Source organism: Macrobrachium nipponense, chromosome 12 (assembly GCF_015104395.2).
Source record: "Macrobrachium nipponense isolate FS-2020 chromosome 12, ASM1510439v2, whole genome shotgun sequence".
Classification (NCBI taxonomy): domain Eukaryota; kingdom Metazoa; phylum Arthropoda; class Malacostraca; order Decapoda; family Palaemonidae; genus Macrobrachium; species Macrobrachium nipponense.
Window position 1 is genome coordinate 67,178,723 of NC_087205.1, and position 22,437 is coordinate 67,201,159.

Consider the following 22,437-nt stretch of genomic DNA (forward strand, 5'->3'; position numbering starts at 1 on the left):
TGTGGTTTCGAGTCCCAGTCATACGTTTTCGAAGAAGAACCGTACGACAGCCACAACTCCGGTCCAGATTTTCGGGGAGAGTCATCAGTCCTCTTCGGATAGCGTATCTTTGGACGGAGTCAGACATTCAGGTGAGTTACATTCGCACACTTGTGAGACTGACTCGCATCGTTGGATTTGTTGTGTGCAGTGGTACCGTTTTTTCTACATAAAGGCAAATGAAGAATTTCATTATTCAGTGCCGTAGCCTGTGGTTGGAAAAGCCACGAGGAGTTGCCAGATGTCACCAGAAAGCCACACTTATAGACAAAATTCCTCAAAACGGCAACCCTGGTTGTGTGTCGATAGGAATTTCGACTCGTTCGCCTCATTCGTCCCGAGCTGTTTCGACTCGTTCGCCTCATTCACCTCGATCTGCTTCGACTCGTTCGCCTCATTCGCCTCGAGCTGCTTCGACTCGTTCGTCTCATACGTCTCGAGCTGCTTCGACTCGTTTGCCTCATACGTCTCGTGTTGTTTCGACTCCCAGTCGTTCGTTTTCAAAGAAGAGCCGTACGACAGCCACGACTACGTCTTCGCCTAAGGATGATGCGAAGGCCAAACCCTTGCTAGAGGATTCCGCTTTGGGTTCCTTTAAACATCAACTTCAAGAATTGATGGTCCTTTTGAAGAAGACAACGACCCAGACGGAAGAGGAACTCAAGACCAAGATTCGAAGCCCTCTTCTGCTTATTCTAGTCTGTTAAGGTTCCTGTTGCAGATGTATACGGACTTTGTTTTTTGAATCAGCTTTGCCTTATTCCCCTCCGTTGATGTTTGTGAAGGATAGGAGATCAATGCTTTCGGGATTACCGAACCAGTCCTCGAAGAAAGCACTGAAAGAAGAGAAGAGTGGCTTGCTAAGAAGAGGGAGTCAGGCAAGGCTTCATTTGCCTTCCCTCAGTTGAAGTTGCAAATAAAAACTACAGGTTTTATGCGACAGGAGAAGGTCCTTCTTTGGGAGTTTTTTGCCTCCTCCTAAGGAGACTTCTCCGGCCTTGTGGACTCTCACTTACTCTGCCCGCTGTAGCTAAGGGGACTGGGAATAGTGTCTTCCTAGTTAAGTCTCTCATGGTTGACGAACTCAATGGTTCGAATTGGGGACCGTTGAGCCACCCTAAACTACATACAATTCCATTCCACTTCTTCATGCTTGGAATCTTGGAGGAACTAAAGACGAATGTCGTGGCCTCTATGGTTGGAAACTGATGTAACTTCTTGGTGTCCCTCAGAAATAACAAAATTCCTCAATTTCTGTTATAGATGTTTCAGAAGAAGAGATGCTAGGTCGTCTGCACCGTGACCTAAAACTTTCCACTGGGACTGGTAGAGCTCGGCAGAAGAGCTTCTTCTGCAGCTAGCAATAGCTCCTGACGCCCTTCGCGGAAACCCTTTTTCTCGGACCAGGTTCCTGACAGTCTGAATCCTGTCAGGACCAGAGCGGACAACCTTTGTGGTATCGGTTGTAATGGGGTTATCTGAGAAGCGATGGATTTTGTAGAAGTAGTCTGGTAAATCCACCAGCAGATTGAGAAGGTCCGGGGACTGCTCTTTCCTGGGCCAGAATGGCGCTACTATGGTCATTGTCACATTCTGGTGCGATTGAAGCTTGTTTAAGATCTCTCTTATCATTCCGAAGGGAGAAAAAGCGCAGTCATCCAGTCCTGCCCAATCTAGCAGCATCGCATCTGTTCTCCACGCTAGTGGTTCTGGAATAAGAGAACAGGAAGGGGAAGGCGATTGTCCCTCGATGTGGCGAACAGGTCTACTGATGATCTTCTCCAAAGCTTCCAGAGGTCCTGACACACACTCTTGTTCAGAGTCTTTTCTGTTGGTAACACCTGATTTACCCGACCCAGTTCGTCTGCAATCACGTTCGTTCTCCCTTATGCAATCTTGGAAGAAGGGTAACCCTCTTCTCGTTCGTCCAAGTGAGGAGATCTTTGGCTGTCTTGCTGAGAGAGAACGAGTGGGTCCCTCCCTGCTTCCGCACATACGACTATGTTGTGGTGTTGGCCGAGCAGTCTGCTATGTTTCCTCTGGTGACTAAAGGTCGAATGCTTGTACCCCTAAAATGATGGCCTTCAATTCCTTCCCATTGATGTGCAAGGTCTTTCTCATTCTGTCCACAGACCTGATACTCTCTTGGCTCCTAGGAGGGCTCCCCATCCGCTGGCTGAGGCATCTGAGAAGAACTGCAGGTCGGGGTTCAACACGACTAGGGAGATTCCTTCTTGTAATCTTTCCCTTGAAAGCCACCAACGAAGATCCACTGTTATCTCTTCCATCAGGGGAAAAACTAGTGAGTCCGACTGTCTTCCGGGACCAATTTGTTTTCAAGAAGAACTGAAGCGGCCTCATGTGTAGGCGTCCTGACTTAACAAACTCTCCAGTGAAGCCAGGGTCCTGACTAGGCTCATCCATTCAAGAGCTGAGCAGGATGGGCGAACCAGAAACTGTTGGACTGGCGACAGGCAGGATTCTATCTTCTTCAGGGAGAGAAAAACCCGAAAAGCTAGAGAGAATCATCCTTAATAGAGAATCCTCTGAGTAGGAATCAATTGGGACTTCTCAGTGGTTATTAAGATACCCAATTGTTGTGTCAAAGTAAGCGTCTTCTCCAAGTCCTTCACACACGGACGACTGGATCCAGCTCTCAGGAGCCATTCGTCTAAGTAAAAGGCTGTTGATCCTCATCAAGTGCAGCCATTTTCCCAGAGGAGCAAGAATCCGAGTAAATACATGAGGTCTCTGGACTGGAAGACTCCTCTTGAAGACGAATCTCAGGAACTTAATGGAGTTCTGATGAATGGGGGGCATGGAAGTATGCATCCTTCAGGTCGAGAGATACCATCCAGTCGCCTGGTTGGGTGGCTGACATTACTGATCGACTGGTTTCCATTCGGGATTTCTTCTTCCGGATGAGGATGTTCAAAGCGCTTACGTCCAAAACAGGTCTCCATCCCCCTGATACCTTGGGGACTACAAAGAGCCGGTTGTAAAACCCTGGGGAGTTCGTGTCTGTTACCGCCTCTTATGACCTCGTGGCTGATGAGCTCTTTCTTCTAACGTCTTTGGCTAAAAGCCAAAGCTCTTATGATTCCGTAGAGTATGCTGACAAAACACAGGTGTATTGGACAGGTGGATACGGTGAAAGGGATCACATATCCCTCTTGAAGCACCTGTATGACCCGCTGTTCTGCTCCTCTTCGACCCCAATTCCTCCCAGTAGCTGTGGAGTTTTGCCTCCACGGGTGGGTGAAGGACCTTTCGATCATTTATCTGTCTTAAAGAGAGGTCTCTTGGTAGACTTGGAAGTGGTTCGTAGGTTAGTCTTTGGTCTCTGCTGCCACCTTCGACTTACCTCCTCGAAGGTGGCTTTTGGAAAGTGAAGAAGCTTTGGCTCCTGTTGCCGAGGTTCCGTAGGTCTTCTCACTGTTGAGATCATTGGTGGACTTGTTCTCGAGGTCGACAGTACATTCTTGATGGTTTCTTCTGGAAACAGGTGAAGTTTACCTAGGGGGGGAACAAAACAAAGCCGATGTTGTTCGTGGTTACTCCTAGAGATGTGAAGGAGCACCACCGTTCTCTTCTTGAGTACTCCCATAGTGAATAAGGGCAGCCAATTCCACGAACCGTGTCTCGCTGCCCTGTCCGCACAGGACAACAGATTGAGCCAGTCCGCAGAAAAATCCTCATCCCAGAGACTGGCAATCTCAATTTTCTGGCTAACGCTGTAATTGTCCAATCCAGAAAACTGAAGACTTTTTATCACCTTGTATAAGTTCTTCACAGGTGTCAGTAGTGGAAATGGTGTGGGAGCGGAAGCATAGGGGGACCCGGTGTTTTACCCTCTACTGTCTCCTCGGCCTTGAGTTTTGAGGGGTTTTGCGTTTATGGGAAGCCTGGAGGTACATGTACCTGAAGTACCCACCAGTTTCTTATATCTGGTTAAGGTTATCATATGGTTTTTTAGTGTAGGTGATGGTGGTGTGTAGTGTTATCTGTCTTTTTGCCCAGGGCAAGGGCAAACTATTTATTGGTTTTTGTCAATCATCGGTGAACTTCCATGATTGCAAAAATCCCACCCATTAGTAGGGATGACCCTGGCCTTTACTGCCACGTCTCCCCTACATGTGATGAGAGCGCCGACCAGAGGCAGTATCTACCTGTAGCTGCTCTCTCACAAGATAAGGTACTGCATACTTAATATATAATGTGAGCACATGGACAGTGTTTTTTGTTTATAAAGCTGTCCATATACCCACCTTCCCGGTAATGTGGAGTCAGCTAGTGTAATTGTTTTGGGTAAGTCACTTATGTGAAAATGATATTTTAATGATAAAATAAGTTTCACATATATTACCAAACAATTACGTAATCAGAGCCCTCCTCCCCCCTCCCCACCATAGGGACGTTGCGGCTCAACGAATGAAGTCTAAAGCTCAGCAGTACCAGGTATTCCCGAAAGTGGGCGGAATCTGTATCACCCTACTCAGACAATGGCAGCGCTGCATACCGCCACCAGAATTTGAATTTTCGACTGCCAGGTAAGAAAGCGTACAGCTAGTGTAATTGTTTGGTAAGTATATGTGAAACCTTATTTATCATTAAAATATCATTTTGTACATGAACTTCCCTGCCAGATATATACTTAGCTAGGTCTCTGACGTCACGACAGAAAATTCAAAAACTCGCGGCACACGCTACAGTAGGTCAGGTGATCTACCTACCGCGCTGGGAGGCGGGTGTAAGAACCAGTCCCCCGCTTTTTCTTGTCAGAATTATTTTCTGTCGCCGGCTGGACAACACCTGTTGTCAGTCCTGACGATAGTTTAAAATTCGGTTTCTTTCGTTGCCGACGATTTGGATTTTGGTGAAGTACCTTTGTTTGTTGGCTTGGCATACGCTTTTTGGACTGTTCTTTTTGGATTTTCTTTTGGATTTCTCTTACATATCTATAATCATGGATGATTCTGAAGTTAGAAAACTAGTTTATTTTTTTAGGGTTGTTCAGAGAAGGAATGTAAAGTTAGGCTTCCTAAAGCTGCATTAGATCCTCACTCGGTATGTGAGTCGTTTGTAGAGGGAATGAATGCTCTTTATTAACCCTTGCAAAGAGTGTGAGAATTTGGATGAGGATGGGTTGGAAGGCTCTATCTTCTTATGTGAGAAAGTTAGAGAAGGATAGGATGGCGCAAGGCTTCTTCAAAGAGTTCTAGTAGATCGAGGGTGAGTAAGTTTGACGCTGAGAATCTGTAGTAGAAGTAGTTCCTTCTCCAGTTTCAGCCCCTGCGCCAGCTTTGAACCCGAAGATTCGTTTTCGGAAGTTGCTTCTAGAGAGCCTCGATCAGGAGTAAGGAGAGCCTCGCTCGCTCTCGACAAGGTAAGAGTGATGATAGTGCAACGTGATCAGTGCAGTGCCCCTAGTGCAGTTGGAGGGTGCGTCTGACCGGCTCAACTAACGCTTCCAGGCCTAGAACCTCTTCCAGACTCCCAGACCCAGTGGAGGAGGAAAGTCGAAAGCCGCAGGAAGGTTAGGGGAGGGGAACCCCCACCGGTCAGGGCATTCCCCCTCGGCAGTTTCCTGTTGCACGTTCCCAGCTGCCTTGGATCGAACCAAGAAGGAGTTATTGCGCTGTGCTTCTCGTCATCTTCGTCGCCTTCTCCTCAGCGTAGATGGAGCGATCGGAGTCGTCTCGCCCTCTCAAGAGGCCCTGGAAGGATCCTTGCGCCCTTACCTTCCAGCCCCGAATCCTCGCGGAAGAGCCAGAAGTGGAACGCAAGAGAACCAAGATTTCGTCGGCGGTTACTCTCTCCTGTTCGCTCTCGGACTTCGTCCCCTGTAGGAGAGTTTAGATCTCCTGCGCGTATCCTGGCGGGTCTGCAGGCGCAGATTGCGGCTTTAGCGGAATCTATTGCCGGGACTTCTCATCGTCGGAAGACGCCTCACTTCGGTGAAGAAGTCTAAGAACGTTCTTCGGCTAAATCTCCTTTGGCTAGGAAGAGCTTTTGAGCCTGTAGTAGGAGGTCAGAAGTGCAGCTGGAGCTCGGGATCTTTCTCCGAGTAGGCTCTCCTCTCTTCCAGCAAGAGTTGTGAGCATGTAAGGCGTAAGGGAGCCAGACAGGCTCTCTCCTCAGGATTTCCGATCCCTCTTCAGTTAGGCGTCAAGAGCTTGACAGACGTCAAGAGCCTCGTTTTCGTCAGGAGCGAAGGAAGAGTTTTCTTCGCCTGGTGGCCACTCTCCTTTGACGGACGCTCGGAGGTAGTATGCGTCAAGAGCCTAGTAGGCGCCAAGAGCCTGGTAGGCGGCAACGGATGTTTTCTCCTCCGTTAGATAACTCCCCGATTGGATAGGCGCTCAGAGCCTTGTAAGCGCCGCGCTTCTACCGGGGGATTCTTCTTTGGATGTTTCTCTCCCCGTGGCAGGCGTCAGAGCCTGGCAGGCGTATTGAGGATGGCAGGCGCCAAGAGCTAGCAGGCGCAGGAGCCTGATAGGCGCTCTCCCTTATCCAGAACGCTCTTCTGTGGAGTTAGAATCTGTTCCGACAGACGGGCCTCCACTTGTAGGCGCTCTCCTAGTAGGCGCTCCCCAAGTAGGCGCTCTCTAGCAGGCGCTCACCAAGTAGGCTCTCTCCTGGGAGGCGCTCTCAAAGTAGGCGCTCTCCTAGTAGGCGCTCTCCAACTAGGCGCTCTCTTAGTAGGCTCTCTCCTGGGAGGCGCTCAAAGTAGGCGCTCTCCTGGTAGGGGCGCTCCCCGTGTATCGCTTCTCCCAGTGGTTTTTCTTCCAGTAGGCGCTCGCCTAGTAGGCGCTCTCCGAACAGGCACTCTCAAGGATAGCTCTCCTCCGGCAGTAGAGCTTCTAGACGTCATTCTTCGGAAGAAATTTGTTGCTGATCGGAGGAAGATTTGCCCAAGGATGCTTCGGTTTCTTCTTATAAGAGAACTTACAGAACCTCCGCTCTTGCAAGATTTTGGTTTTGGGGAGTCTCTTTCGGGCGGGGCCCGTCTCTCCGTCTCCTCCGTCCTTATTTCAACGACAAAAAATACGGCTAAGAAGTCTTCAGTCGTTAGATGAAGCCTACAGTGTCTATGAAGAAGGCTATGAAGAACTTGACGACTGGTCGCTTTCAAAAGAAGAGAAGGGCAAGACAGTTTTTTTCTTTTCCCCCCGTCCAAGCTGACGGGTAAGATGGGGTTCTGGTACGAGTCAGGAGAGCCCTTGGGTCTAACTCTTCCCTCTTCTGCAGACTCGGACTTCTCTTCGTGGTCGATTCCGCACGTCGCTCGGCGCTGAATTCTGCGAAGATGACGTGGGTATGAGCGAGTTGGGATCACCTTCTGAAGGGAATGTTTTCCGAGTTCTAGAAAGTTTTTAACTTTCTTGACTGGACCCTGGGAGTGTTGGCTAAGAGGACTCAAGAGCAAGAACACTCTTTCGCCTGAAGACCTCCACGCAGTTCTGTCTTGCATGACAAGGCAGTGAGAGACGGCTCCGGGGAAATTGCTTCACTTTTTGGTGCAGGAGTGGTAAAGGAAGAGGGCCGTTTCTGTTCTTTTCTTACCAAGGCGGTTTCTCACGCACAGAGAGCTTCCTTGCTGTATTCACAGCTTTCCCGCAACTTCTTCCCCAAGAAGACTATTAATGATATCTCCAGCTCGTTATCAGCAAAAGCGACGCAGGATATGCTAGCTCGCTCGGCTAGAATTTCCGAAACCTTCGTTTCAGCAGAAGACGAAGAAGAAAGAGGCTCAAAGTAGGCAAGAACCCTTTCGAGGAGGACTTCGTCTCGCTCTTCTTCCTCCGAGGTTCGAGACCACCTAGAAGAGGAAGGACCTTCTCCTGGTCTATTAGGGCCAAGAAGTAGTTTCGGGTGTCCTCCAGACAACTGTGGGTGCCAGACTCGAAACTTTGCAGATGTCTGGGCACGAAATGGGCGGACAAAACCTGGGTCCCTGCAATCATCAAGAGGGGGGATACCTCATTCCCTTTATTTCGAGACCCACCCTTGACACCACTCAAGGGGGCACTGGTGGCCAAATACAAAGACCCCACTAATGAATCAAGCCCTCGCTCTAGCGGTAGAGCTGAGTTAGAGAAAGAGGCAATAGAGATGGTTCAGGACCCTCTTTCAGCGGGGTTCTACAACCGTCTGTTCCTAGTTCCCAAGAACTCAGGAGGATGGAGACCGGTTCTGGACGTGAGCGCCCTGAATGTCTTTGTGAAGAAGAGAAGAATCGCTATGGAGACGACGTCATCAGTCTTAGCAGCTCTTCGTCCCGGGGACTGGATGGTGTCGCTGGAAAACCTTCAGGACGCTACTCCATGTGCCGATCCATCCTTCTCGCAAATATCTCAGATTCATGTGGGGAGGAACGTTTTTCAGTTTCAGGGCCCTATGCTTCGGCCTTTCCACGGCCCCCAAGTATTCACAGGACTGATGAAGAAACGTTGCCCAGTGGCTTCATCTCGAGGGAGTGAGGATCCCTACTTGGACGATTGGCTTATCAGGGCAAATCCAAGGAGAAATGTCTGGAGGGACTACGAGTGACGTTGGATCTAGCAGCTTCTCTGGGTTTGCTAGTGAATTTCGAAGTCACAGCTAAATCCCCAGTCAAGAGCGTATCTATCTGGGGATTATGATGGCTCTCAGGTTTTGGTTTTTCGGGCGTATCCGTCTCCAGAGGATAACCCGAGGTTTGGAGAAGGTAGCAAGCTTTTCTAGAGAAAGATGTATGCACAGCGAGGGAGTGGATGAGTCTGTTGGGGACACTCTCCCCTCCGGCGGAGCAATTCGTTTTATCTAGGAAAGGTTTGCACCTCAGACCCCTTACAGTTCTTCCTGACGAGGAACTGGGATCGGAAATCTCAAGGTCGGACTTTGCGTTCAAGATTTCGCAAGAGATAAAGGAGGATCTACGTTGGTGGCTAGACCCTCTATTGTTCAAGGAAGGCCCTCCTTTTCCTTGCAGGTTCGGAACCCCAAACCTAGTGTTGTATGCAGACGCTTCGGACAAAGGTTGGGGAGCTACTCTCGGGTTCGAGAGAAGTGTCAGGCACCTGGATGGGGGATCAGGTGTCCTTGGCACATCAACAAGAAGGAGCTAACAGCGATTTGGTTAGCTCTCAAGACCTTCGAACCCCTCGTAAAAGGGAAATATGTTCAGATCAACTCCGACAACACTTCAGCCCTGGCTTACATTCGGAAAACAGGGGGGGACTCACTCTTTCTCCCTGTACGAGACAGCGAGATCGCTCCTCTGTGGTCAGAGGAAAGGAACATAAGGCTTCTCACCAGGTTCGTACAGGGAGAAAGAAATGTCAGAGCGGATCTGCTAAGCAGAAGAATCAAGTCCTTCCCTCAGAGTGGACTCTGCACGCGGACGTATGCCAGGAGCTGTGGAGGACGTGGGGCAGGCCCCATCTCGATCTATTTGCGACCTCCAGGAATCGCGAGGAGATCTATACTGCTCCCCTATTGCAGACCCAAGAGCATTGGCAATAGATGCATTTCTGATGGATTGGAGGAATCTGGATCTTTACGCGTTCCCGCCTTTCAAGATTGTAGGGGAAACGTTAAGGAAATTCGCAGCGTCAGAGGGAGCAAGGATGACGTTGATAGCTCCGTTCTGGCCCGCCCACAATGTTCACAGAGGTACTGGAATGGCTGGTGGATGTCCCAAGATCCCTACCTCTAAGAGTCGATATGCTCAAACAGCCCCACTTCGACAGGTTTCACAAAAAACTCCCCGCTCTCAGTCTGATGGATTTTCAGACTATCAAGAGTCTCGTCAGAGTAAGGGCTTTTCGGCAAAGTCTGCAGGGCTATTTGCCAATGCACGTAGACCTTCCACATCTAGAGTTCACCAGTCGAAGTGGATGTTTTTTCCGACGCTGGTGCAGGACTCATAAAGTTTCCTCCTCCAGTACCTCTGTGACTCAGATTGCAGATTTCCTTATCTTCCTGAGGGAAAAAATGTGGGTTGGTTGTCTCACCATCAAAGGGATACAGGAGCATGCTTTCCTCAGTTTTTCGTCATAGGGGATTAAACATATCTGAGGACAAGGACCTCCATGATTTTAATCAGATCGTTTGAAACGGTTAAAAGAACCTCCTCCTTAGGGCCTAGCTGGGAATCTTGATGTCGTGCTGCTCTTTCCTGAGGTCCTCAAGGTTCGAACCTCCCATTGCTGCTTCGTTCAGAGACCTTTCGATGAAGACTCTTTTTCTCTGTGCGTTAGCGTCAGCGAAGAGGGTCAGCGAGCTGCAGGCTCTAGAAGGTGAGGTAGGTTTCCAAGGAGGCTCCGCTTTTTGGTGCTCTTTTCTTCCGGCTTTCCTAGCCAAGAATGAAAACCCTTCTTCGTCCGTGGCCCAGGAGCTTCGAAATCAAAAGCTTATCCTCCTTAGTTGGACAGAAGAGGAGAGATCTCTTTGCCCGGTGAGAAGCCTGAAATATTATCTTCAGAGGAAAGAAAAGACTTGCCGCTAATGAGAGCAATCTCTGGGGCTCTGTAAGGGACCCCAGTAGGCCCTTATCTAAAAATGCACTCTCATTCTTTATCAGGAATATTATTAGAGAAGCACACACTTCTTGCAATCAGCAACAGTTTAACCTTCTGAAAGTCAAGGCGCACGAAGTACGGGCCATCGCGACGTCTTTGGCTTTCAAGAAGAATTTGTCATTACAAAACCTTATGAAGGCCACTTTTAGTCTTCTCTAATCACTACCTAAGGGACGTATCGATTACGTATGATAAGTGTTTTGGGCTAGGCCCTTACGTATCGGCGATTCAGTGCTGGGCAGGGAGCTGAAACACATCCTTTTTAATCCTTTTCCCTGTTTAGTTTTAAGTTTGAGTTTTTTGGTTGTACGAAGGAGGTTGCAGGAGGCAGCTCCTTCTTTCGTATACTAATGTTAGTATTTGGTTAGGTGATCGGTTGTGCTTGAGGCTCCTTGCAATTGGTAGTGATAGGCTCTGGCATGTAAGCGGGTGATCCCCATTGACCAGATCCTGCTTGGATTCTGCCAAGTAAGTGGACTCAGTTCCCATTGGTAGACCCAAAGAGTTCTTCAGCCATAGGTCACGCCCTCGCTGAGACTCTTTAGGCAACGCAGACTAATAGACAGTAACTATCAAGTCTTCTGCCTAAATCATGGTAAGAACCAGAGGTTTATATTATGTATTCCTTTAACATGTGTTGTCCCCACTTTCTAAGTAAGTATGTGTCTCTTTCCCTCCACCAAGGGTGTCAATCAGCTAAGTATATATCTGGCAGGGAAGTTCATGTACAAAAATGATATTGTTAGTATACAATAAAGTTTTGTACATACTTACCTGGCAGATATATACGATTGATGGCCCGCCCAGCCTCCCCTCAGGAGACAGGTGGAAGAAAATAACCTGACAAGAAAAGGGGACTGTTCTTACACCCGCCTCCTCCCGCGCGGGTAAGGTAGATCACCTGACCTACCTGTAGCGTGTGCCGCGATTTTGAATTTTCTGTCGTGACGTCAGAGACCTAAGCTAAGTATATATCTGCCAGGTAAGTATGTACAAAACTTTATTGTATACTAACAATATCATTTTTAGAACAAAATGTTTTTATACAAACAATCTTTTTGCAGCTACATTCAGTGTGTTTTTTCCTTTTCTCAGCAGGTTCATAAGAAAGAATCCAGGTTGCTGTCTGCATATCTGGGCCCCAAGTTTTTATTGGTCATTCAAAGTGTAAATGCCAGTTTGTACGGACATGTTGACTTTGCTTCCCAAAATGTGACCAGTTATGGTTTTTCTTTGAGGTTTTGTTCTCTTTTGCTATTTTCACTCAATATTGACAATTCTTATCTTTGGTAAAATATTTTTCCCTTTTTTAATTGAACTTACTTCTTGGGCTTTTTGTAAGTGTATCAATTGTCTGTTACTTGAACATTCCATTAAGTGTCTTACTGGTGTTCATTTTGTTTGAACAGCCTATTTGTTCACCTGTTCTTTTGTAGAAGAATTAATCCTTATGCCAATTGGAAGTTGGTATTTACATTAAAATGATCATGGATAGCATAGAAATTCATTTACAGTATGTTGCTGAGATTGCTGCATTGAGCCACTGTCATTGTTATTTTATATTTGTATGATTAATTGCAGAGTACATTATCATTTTGCTCATTCATGTAATATATGGTATTTTCTATTCCTTTGAGAAATTTATTGTAGTCACGGTTGGTGTTCTTGTCTTGTTATGGTGATCTCTACTTAATGATGCCTCTATTCACTGTCTCACAGAGCTAATTTAGTCTATCTTCTACATCTAGGAGAACATTGAGCTCCATGGTAATCTCCCCAAAACATTACCTTTGGGGCCCAGTGTTATTCCTTGATTTTAGGACAGCTCCGGAGCAAGGTTTCACTTTCTATGCAGAAATGCTAAGACAACAATACTGAGTATATTAGTATATACATATATGAAATGTAGTCTTTTCTGAGAAGAATGAGTGCTAGTTGTAGGTGAATCTAAAGGAGGATGTTCTACAGCTAAGTCTTGGTGAGGTACAGCTGTCCTAACTAAATGAGAAGAGGAAATCTTTCTATCAACAGCAGAATAACAGTAGAAGACCAGCTAGTAGTATCAGCATAAAACACAGCCAAAACATTTTGTACTTGGACAGTATGCCCCTGTTGAGCAGGAAGTAGTGCTAGATTGATGGGAAGTTAAAAGAAAGCTTGTAGATTGAGCCAAGTTCTCCTTCTATCATGGCCTTCTGTTGGGATGGATAGAAGATCTAGTATAGTTTTAACGCGCCTGCGTATAGGGCATACTTTTTTAACTCACCGGTATCTTTTAACTAGTGGAGCAGAGAGGCAGGTTCCTCAATGCTCCAATTGTAATGTTGGCATTACAGTGAGGCATATATTTGTTGACTGTCCTCTTTATTTTAATCATAGACGTCGGTTTGGTTTCACCAACAAACCTTTGTCAGATATTTTAGGAGAGGGTGCTCCCGTAGAAGAGATTTTTAAATTTCTTAAGGAAATCCATTTGTTTTATGATATTTAATTGAGTATTTTAATATGAAGTTTATTTTAATAATTTGGATTAATTATGTATACCTTTTTAGTAAATATATCTTGTTGATATATATGCGCTGAATGGCCTTTGGCTCCGGCGCGTGGCAAATGGCCACAAAATTTATAAATTCAATTCCTTCTACCATGGTTTTGTGTGTGTATGTGTCACCAGACGGCATCAAGCAGTGCATTATACTCATGCATATTGATAGCAACTGGTTGTTCGGATGTGTGAGGATACTCTGAGATTCCATGCTTACCTTGACTTCTGTCATGTCAGGTTGATTAGTAAGTGAATTAAAAGAGTGCATCTTGAACTCTTTTTATTGTAACACAGAAACACTTTGGTTGATAATCCTTGTTGAGTAACATTAAAAAAAGCTAGGATTTGTCTGTAAAAGCAAGACCACTATAACTTTATTTGCTGCTAGTTATGCAGATATGGTGAGTGCACTGAATACAAGTATGTCTGTTATGAGGAGTGTACTTATAAGGGGAAATTCTGTAAGGTTTGTTATCCTTATGACATCATTTCACTAAATGATACTAATGGGAGGGTGTGTCTCACAGTCACTGCCTTTGACAGCTTTAGAATCAGTATCACTTGTGTTAAACAAGAAAAGCAGCAAGTCTGCTATTAGATAGAGCATGAGCTGGAAAGCAATAGAATTAGTATGAGCAAAGACTGCACAATGCAAAGTCATGGCCCGGGAAGTTTTTTTTTTGTGTAGACCCAGACTAAGATAGTATATTAGAGAGAAGAATATTACTGAGGTTGAGGGCCACTGAAATTGGGACTCTTTGCTTCACATCCTTGTAGGGGATTATTGCCATCAGTGCAGCTCATAGGGTGCACTGTAGGCATTATTAAAGGTTCTTTGCAGCATCCCCTTTAGCCCCTAGCTGCAACCCCTTTCATTCCTTTTATTGTGTATGCATATCTTTCTCCATCTTGCTCTCCACCCTCTCCTAACAAATTATTTTATAATGCAACTGTGAAGTTTTCCTCCTGTTACATCTTTCAAACCTCCTTTACTCTCAATGTTCCTTTCAGTGCTGAATGACCTCATAGGTCCCAGTGCTTGGCCTTTGGCCTAAACTCCATGTTCCAATCCTTTGCATCACATGTCAACTTATGAGAATAATTCTGTTCCAGTATAGTGGTTGCCTCTGTACCTTACTAAGGAATGATGGTCATGATTACTAAGGAATACCAACCTTTACTGTGAGGGTTTTATTCATTACGTATTATCAGGGTAACAAAACCATGATGATTAACCAAGTTAATGCAGCAGTAATAACAGCAAATCCTGTAGTTATATTAATAATGAAAAGTTTAATCATAACATACTCTCTTAACAAGGAACACTATTTCTAAAGGCTTGAGGATTCATGTACGTATATTGTATTTACCAGTGTACTATACAAATTTATTACATCCAGAAAAATGGCCTCATTGAGCTTCCATTCTAAAGATTGGTTTTTTAGGCTATGACAACCTTTTTACCAAAACCCTGGAAGGGGATTGTACAATGTGCTTACCAAAGGACGTATATTCCAAGGTAAAAGCCCTATTACTTGTTGGTACTAATAAAAAAAAAAAACATATGCATGACATATGCATAGTGATTATCAAATGTTTGGTTTGTAGGTGTTCATATATACTGGCAGTTCAAAAACAGCATAATTAAGCTACGTATTAGTATATAATTGTTGTAATAGCATTAATAGATACTCAATTCAAAAAATAAATATAGTACTATATAGCAGAATACTGCACTAAAAACACAATACCATATATCAAAATTACAAATGCTTCAACATGAATATGTATAGTACATGGAATGAAGCTGAGTAGAATGATACAGCTTTGAACTGATCCAAAGGAAATTTTAACAAAGTTACCCAGAACCTGTAAATACATATAGATTGTTACTGATATCAAGAACTATTTAGAAAACCTCATTCACAATTAAGAAATGAAGATGCTTCACATGTGCAATATTTGAGATTTTTCATGACGGAATACATGTACAGTATGTACTATATACATACTTTTAATGATTGAGAAATTTATAACTGTATGACAGGAATGTGAAAAAAGCCGTTAAAAACAGAGAAACAGGCAGATTATTTCATAATGACACAATCAATGATACAGTGAGTGCAAGTGGAACTGGAGGATTTTTTCCTTCAGTGGAGATTCTAAAAGTGTTCCAGATGTACATGAGTATGTATGTAATAGTTTCATATAAAAAAATTTTAGAAGTATTTTTTTTTTTAAATTACCATAAGTCTCTGGTAGAGAAATATTACATAATGGTTATGTGGTACATTGGTAATTTCTATAATAATGGAATCAAGTTTTTATTGACAACAATATCATACAACAAATGTTTTATGCTTTCTTCATGATATTTCAGTGAACTTGTGTTTTGTTGCAGAAATCCCTATTTTTCCTGTAGTCATTCTGTTCTTTGTAAGTTTGGTGCTCTTTAGACTTGTGCCAGAATGTGTTCACATTACGGATAATAATAATTTTTTTTATTACTGGTGGAATCAGTTGAGAAACTTGTTTATAATATACAATTTTTTTTTTTATTAATTTATTTTTGGTTACAGGTTAGCAGTATAAAACAAGATTATCAACTGTTGTTCTTGAAGCGAAGCAATAAAAGTTCTTTTATGCCAGGAGCATTTGTTTTTCCAGGTGAGTTTGTCTAGTAGCTTGAGATAAATAGTAGTTTGTTCATGCCACTTACCTGACAGATATATATATAGCTGTATTTTCTGACGTCCGACAGAAATTTCAAAACTCGCGGCACACGCAGTGGGCGGCCAGGTGGTATACCCATTCCCGCCGCTGGGAGGCGGATATCAGGAACCATTCCCATTTTCTATTCATATTTTTTTTCTGTCGCCGTCGGGTAAACAACTGTTTACAGACCTCTGCTCAGGATTTTTTGGAATTTGACTCGCTTTTAAGTATCTGATTGATTTTTTTGGTATTGAATTGGATTGTTGAATTGGCATGCGCGATAGTGGACCGTTTTTTTGTTTTTGATTTTGGATTGACTTTTCTAGATAAGATATGTCTGGATCAAGTGCTGTGAGTTTCAGAGTGTGTGTGAGGGCTGATTGTAAGGTGAGGCTACCGAAAGCATCGGTAGACCCCCACACAGTATGTATGAGTTGTAGGGGGCTTAATTGTTTGATTGATAATCGGTTGCAATGAATGTGAGAAATTGACCGATGATGATTGGAGAGTATATGAGTCCTATCGCCTTAAATTGGAGCGCGATAGGATCAGGAGGTCTTCCTCCAGGAGTGGTTTCTACCAAAGGTAAGGCTAACATCTCTCCTACATTAACACCTGTAGTGTTTACAACCCCTAAACCTGTGTTGCCTTCGGGCTCCTGATTCTGTGTCGGGAGAAGCGAATGCTCTCTCTCTATTTTGGAGTCTCTTCGCACTCTGGAGACCAAAGTGAAAGCCTTAGAAACTGGCTCGGTGCAAGTGTGTGATCGTGCCCCCAGTGTTGTGGAGGGGGCGTCAGATCGGCCCCATAATGCCTCTAGGCCTAGACCTCTATCAGACTCCCAAGACCCAGGGAGTAGGTATGTCGAAAGCCGCAAGAGGGTTACGGGGGCTTCCCACCGATCTGGCGTCCCTTCGGCAGGCCTTGTAGCAAAGTCCCAGGCTGCCAAGGAGCGCGCACGAGCGCGCGTCCTGAAAGAGTGCTTTTCGTCCTCCGAAGCGTCCTCCCCCCGCGCAAGGGGTGGAGCGCTCGGAGAGCTCTCGTCCTTTGAAAAGGACGTTTCGTGCGGGAGACGCTTCACGTCCTCTTTCGCCACTTTCGTCGGAGGACGCGTATGACGCTTTTCCGCCTCAGAAAAGATAGATCTCCTCCGATGAGGACGCTGGGTTGCGTGCACAGGCGCGTATACCTGAGAAGCAGGTAGCTGTACCTGTGAGAAGGAAGGAGGCGTCCCCTCGTCCCCATCGTCTTCTCACAGGATCAGTCCTGCTTCCTCTGTTCATTCTTCCCCGACGAAGAACATTCTTTTGTCCCTTCAGGACCAGCTATCCTTGCTTATGGCTCAGAGGACTCGCCCAGCAGCAGTCGAGCCTAAGCGGAGGAAGGACCTTAGACTGCCTGTCAAGAGGACTAAGCAGTCTCCTTCTCCTTCACCTACTTCGTCTCGTTCGCCGATCGCTTCTCCTTCGGCGATTCGCCGATCTCGTTCGTCCTTTAAAAGGACGTTACGTCAGGACGCTTTTGAGGAGGACGCTCTGTACGACGTTCGACAGGACGCTCGTCAGGACGCTAGGCAGGATGCTAGGCGGGACGCTTGGCAGGACGTTCGGCAGGACGTTCGGCAGGACGCTCGTCAGGACGCTTGTCAGGACGCTCGTCAGGACGCTTGGCAGGACGCTAGGCAGGACGTTCGTCAGGACGCTCGCCAGGACGCTAGACAGGACGCTCGGCAGGACGCTCGCCAGGACGCTCGGCAGGACGCTTGGCAGGAAGCTCGCCAGGACGTTCAGGGCGCTTTTCAAGACGTTTTTGGGGATTCCGACCAAGAAGTCGTACCCCCAGACGCTAGTTTACGCGCACAGGCACGTATTCCAGCGAAAAGGTCTTCCCTTTCGTTTGAGAAACGTAAGGACGCTTCTCTGGCAAGTGAGACTGCCGCGGATGGCGCTAAGGACGCTCGTCCTCGTCAGGACGCTCTACCTTCATCGAGTAGTAAGCGTCATAGAGAAGACAGCCGAAATAAGGCTGCCTCTAGCAAGGATAGGGGTCTTTGATCAAGCCAAGACCCGACATTAGGACGCCCTCTCCGGACAGACGGTCTCCTCTTCCGTTTAGAGAAGAAGGAGAGCTAAGTAGTTCGGCTGAATCGGTTGAAGAGGAACCTTCTGCGGCCCCGTCAATCTCGGACTATAAAGTCCTCGTGTGACTCTTGCGTTCTTCTTTGAAGACAAGTTTAGCCCGCAGCTCCCAAGTCTCCTCCTTCGCAGTTTTTCTTCATCTAAAACTGGAAAAACCCCGGAGTTTGTAGAGATGAAAAGAAAAACTTCTCTCTCCACGAAACGTGCCTTTAAGAAACTCCAAGATTGGATGGTACGAAGGAGAGATCAAGGCAAGACGACCTTCGCCTTGCCTCCAGCTAGACTTAGCGGAAAAGGGGGCATTTGGTATAGAACCAAAGATGAAGTAGGAGTTCGTATCCCTTCTTCGGCTCAAGGAGATTTCTCCAGCCTAGTGGATTTGCCAGAGGTGGTCGCTTTTACCCTCTGCTAAAGTAACCTGGACCTCTTCGGAGACTGACCATCATTTGAAGGGTCTTGCTCAGACGCTGGAAGTGTTCAACTTCCTTGACTGGTGTTTGGGAGTTCTGGATCTGCAAGCGAGAAGCCCAGAATCTCTCAGTCTGGGGGAGCTGTCAGCGTGTTAGCATGTATGGACAAAGCCGTCAGGGATGGTTCGGAGGAGATCGTATCTCATTTTGGAACGGCTTTATTAAAAAAGAGAGCTTTGCTGTGCAACTTCACAGCTCGTTCGGTGACTCCAGCTCAGAAAGCGGATTTGCTGTTTTCGCCTCTTTCGAACCATCTCTTCCCCCAGACTTTAGTAAAGGACCTGACGAACAGTTTGCAAGAGAAGGCAACTCAGGACCTTTTGGCCCAGGTCTACAAGACGGTCAGCCGTACCTTCAACCTCTTCAAGCTGCGGTTCGACCGCCGAAGAAAGTTAAGCCCTTTCGTGGGGCTCCCCCCTCGAGAGCAGCTCCTCGAGGGAGAGGGTTTTCACGAGGAAGAGCTTCCTTTAAGCCAAAGCCTTCCAAGTGAGAAGCATGTCCTTCAGACACCAGTCGGAGCCAGACTGAAGTTTTTTGCGGGAGCGTGGAGAGAGAGACACGGACTCTTGGTCCCTCAAGATCGTGGAGCAGGGGTACAAGATCCCCTTTTTAGATCTTCCTCCTCTTTCTACGACTCCCAGAGACCTTTCTCCATCCTATCAGGGAGAAAAGAAGAAGTATTGTTCGATCTCCTTCAGCAGATGATCGACAAAAGAGCGGTGGAAACAAGTCGCGGACCTGGGGTCTCCAGTTTTTACAACAGAATCTTCCTAGTACCGAAGCAGTCGTCAGGTTGGCGTCCAGTTCTAGATGTAAGCAGGCTCAATCTTTTCGTGGAAAGACCAAATTCACGATGGAGACGCCTCATTCTGTTCTGGGAGCCTTGAGACCGGGCGACTGGATGGTGTCCTTAGACTTGCAGGACGCGTACTTTCACATCCCGATCCACCCTCTTTCAAGAAAGTATCTAAGGTTTGTCTTAGACAAAAAAGTATGGCAGTTCAGAGCTATGTGTTTCGGACTGACCACGGCTCCGATGGTGTTCACAGTAGTAATGAAGAACGTAGCGAGGTGGCTACACTCTTCGGGAATAAGAGTTTCCCTGTACCTCGACGACTGGCTGATCAGAGCGTCGTCGAGAGAGAAGTGTCTGAAGGACTTGCAGTTCACTTTGGCCCTAGCGAAGTCCCTGGGGACTTTGGTCAACCTCGAAAAGTCGCATCTGACCCCAACACAGTCCATCGTGTATCTGGGGATTCAGATGGATTCAGTGGCTTTTCGAGCGTTTCCGTCCCAGGAACGTCAGCGGCTAGGCTTAGAAAAGATCTCAGCCTTTCTAAGGCAGAGACTTGCTCGGCGAGGGAATGGATGAGTCTGCTGGGGGACCATTTCCTCGCTAGAAAGGTTTGTTTCCTTGGGAAGACTGCACATCAGGCCTCTCCAATTTTTTCCTTGCGGACGAGTGGAAGGCCAAGGACGATCTCAATGCCATATTGAGAATATCGCTTCCGATCAAGAACCATCTAAGATGGTGGTTGGACCCTCAGAAGCTTCAGGAGGGCGTGTCCCTAAGTCTTCTGAGCCCCGACCTAGTGTTGTTTTCAGACGCTTCCATCACGGATGGGGAGCAACACTAGGAGGGAAGGAAGTGTCAGGCTCCTGGAGAGGGAAACAGGTAGCCTGGCATATAAATGTCAAAGAACTGGCAGCAGTATTTCTGTCCCTGCAGTTCTTCGAAAGGAGTTTGGAGAACAAGATTGTTCAGATAAACTCGGACAATACCACAGCACTCCGCTTATTTAAAAAAACCAGGGAGGAACACACTCCAGAACGTTGTTTTCCCTAGCGAGAGAGATTCTGCTGTGGGCAAAGAGAAGAAATGTGACTATCCTGACGAGATTCATTGCAGGAGTGCAAAACGTCAGGGCAGACCTTCTCAGTCGTCGGGAACAAGTCCTACCGACGGAATGGACCTTAGAACGAAGACGTTTGTCGAGACCTGTGGACGTTGTGGGGACGTCCACTGGTCGACTTATTCGCGACGTCAAGGACCAAGAGACTTCCTCTTTACTGCTCCCCGTCCTGGATCCAGAAGCAATCGCGGTAGACGCTTTGCTTTGGAATTGGACGGGCCTAGACTTGTACGCCTTCCCACCATTCAAGATTCTGGGGGAAGTCATGAGGAAGTTTGCGGCCTCGGAAGGGACGAGGTTAACCCCTGATCGCTCCGATGTGGCCAGCGAGAGAATGGTTCACAGAGGTCATGTCTCTTTCCTGTAGACTTTCCAAGGACATTACCCTGGAGGAAAGATCTACTCAAACAGCCTCACTTCGAAAGGTTTCACCAAAACCTCTCCGCTCTGGGTCTGACTGCGTTCAGACTATCGAAAAGTTGGCCAGAGCGAGAGGTTTTTCGAAAGCAGCTGAAGAGAGCAATCGCACATGCGAGACGTGCTTCCACAAGAGCTGTTTACCAATCGAAGTGGGCTTCCTTCAGGGCATGGTGTAAAAAGGAAGGAGTTTCCTCTTCCTCGACCTCTGTGAACCAAATAGCTGATTTTCTGCTCTTTCTCAGGAATGTGCAGAAATTAGCGGTCCCTACCATCAAGGGATATAAAAGCATGTTGTCAGCGGTTTTTAGGCACAGAGGCCTCGACCTGTCTGACAACAAGGACATTCATGACCTTTTAAAGTCTTTCGAGACCTCGAAGGTTCCTCAAATGAGACCTCCATCATGGAACCTGGACGTAGTCCTTAAATTCCTTATGTCAAGCCCTTTCGACCGCTTCAGGCAGCGTCTCTTCGAACCTAACAAGGAAGGCTCTTTTCCTAACTTCTCTTGCGACGGCTAAGAGAGTTAGTGAAATTCAAGCGTTTAGCAAGTTAATGGGGATTCAAAGGGGACAATGCTGTCTGCTCGTTGAACCCAAACTTTCTTGGCGAAGAATGAAAATCCTTCGAACCCTTGGCCGAAGACTTTCGAGATCAAGGGTATGTCAAGTCTGGTGGGCCAAGAACCAGAGAGAGTCCTGTGCCCGTCAGGGCTCTCAAGTTCTACGTGCATAGAACGAAAGAGTAAGAGGTCCCTCAGGTAATCTCTGGTGCTCTGTGAAGAGACCAGGTTACCTTTATCGAAGAATGCTGTTGCTTTCTTTCTAAGGGACATCATTCGGGAGGCTCATTCATCTTTCCAGAAGACTGATTTGAGCCTCTTCCGAGTAAAAGCGCACGAAGTTCGAGCCGTCGCTACCTCTCTTGCCTTCCAAAAGAACATGTCAATCAAGGACATCCTTGATTGCACCTTTTGGAGGAGTAACTCCGTCTTCGCCTCACATTACCTAAGGGATGTGAGAACGATTTATGACGATTGTAATGCACTGGGGCCATACGTTTCTGCGGACACAGTATTGGGGTCCGGAAGTAGCTCTTTCCCTATCCCCTTAGTTAGGATTAGGTTAGGTTGTTGTGTTTTTAGGTTGTGGTGAGTCTTATGTGAAGATCTCCCATCCTTAGTTAGTTTTAAGGGGTTTTTTGTGAATAGTTGGTCAGGTGGTGGTCAGTTGCTTCGTTGCCCTCATTTGTATGGCCTCGATGGTCTTGTCACGTTGAGGTACTCGCACCCGTTGACAGATCATCCAGAGCGCACCAGCACTACAGGTTTCCCACCTGGCTGGCAACTCTGTTTTAAGCAAAAGCAGCCTTACGTGACAGTAATCACATAGTCTACTTTGCAAACAGGTGAGGAAACCAAGATGTATATCATCTACTTAATTTAAGTTTCCTAAAAAATCCTATTCTGTCTCTTCCCAACCATCCGAAGGTGGGATTCAGCTATATATATATCGTTTCAGGTAAGTGGGCATGAACAATGTTATTGTTATTATACAATTAAGTTTGTTCATACTTACCTGGCAGATATAATATAATTAAAAGTGCCCGGCCCTCCTCCCCTCAGGAGACAGAGG

At 46.5% G+C, this 22,437-nt stretch overlaps 1 protein-coding gene across 8 annotated transcripts in view; it reads left to right on the forward strand.

The window, feature by feature from the left end:
- Window positions 1–22,437, forward strand: part of LOC135224572 (acyl-coenzyme A diphosphatase NUDT19-like) — a gene marked incomplete at its 3' end in the record, with an annotated part of 72,802 nt that overhangs the window by 22,231 nt on the left and 28,134 nt on the right. For all 8 annotated transcript variants that reach the window (XM_064263696.1, XM_064263689.1, XM_064263697.1 and 5 more), the window contains 1 exon segment: window positions 15,729–15,816. In XM_064263696.1, the coding sequence (XP_064119766.1) occupies window positions 15,729–15,816 (88 nt within the window).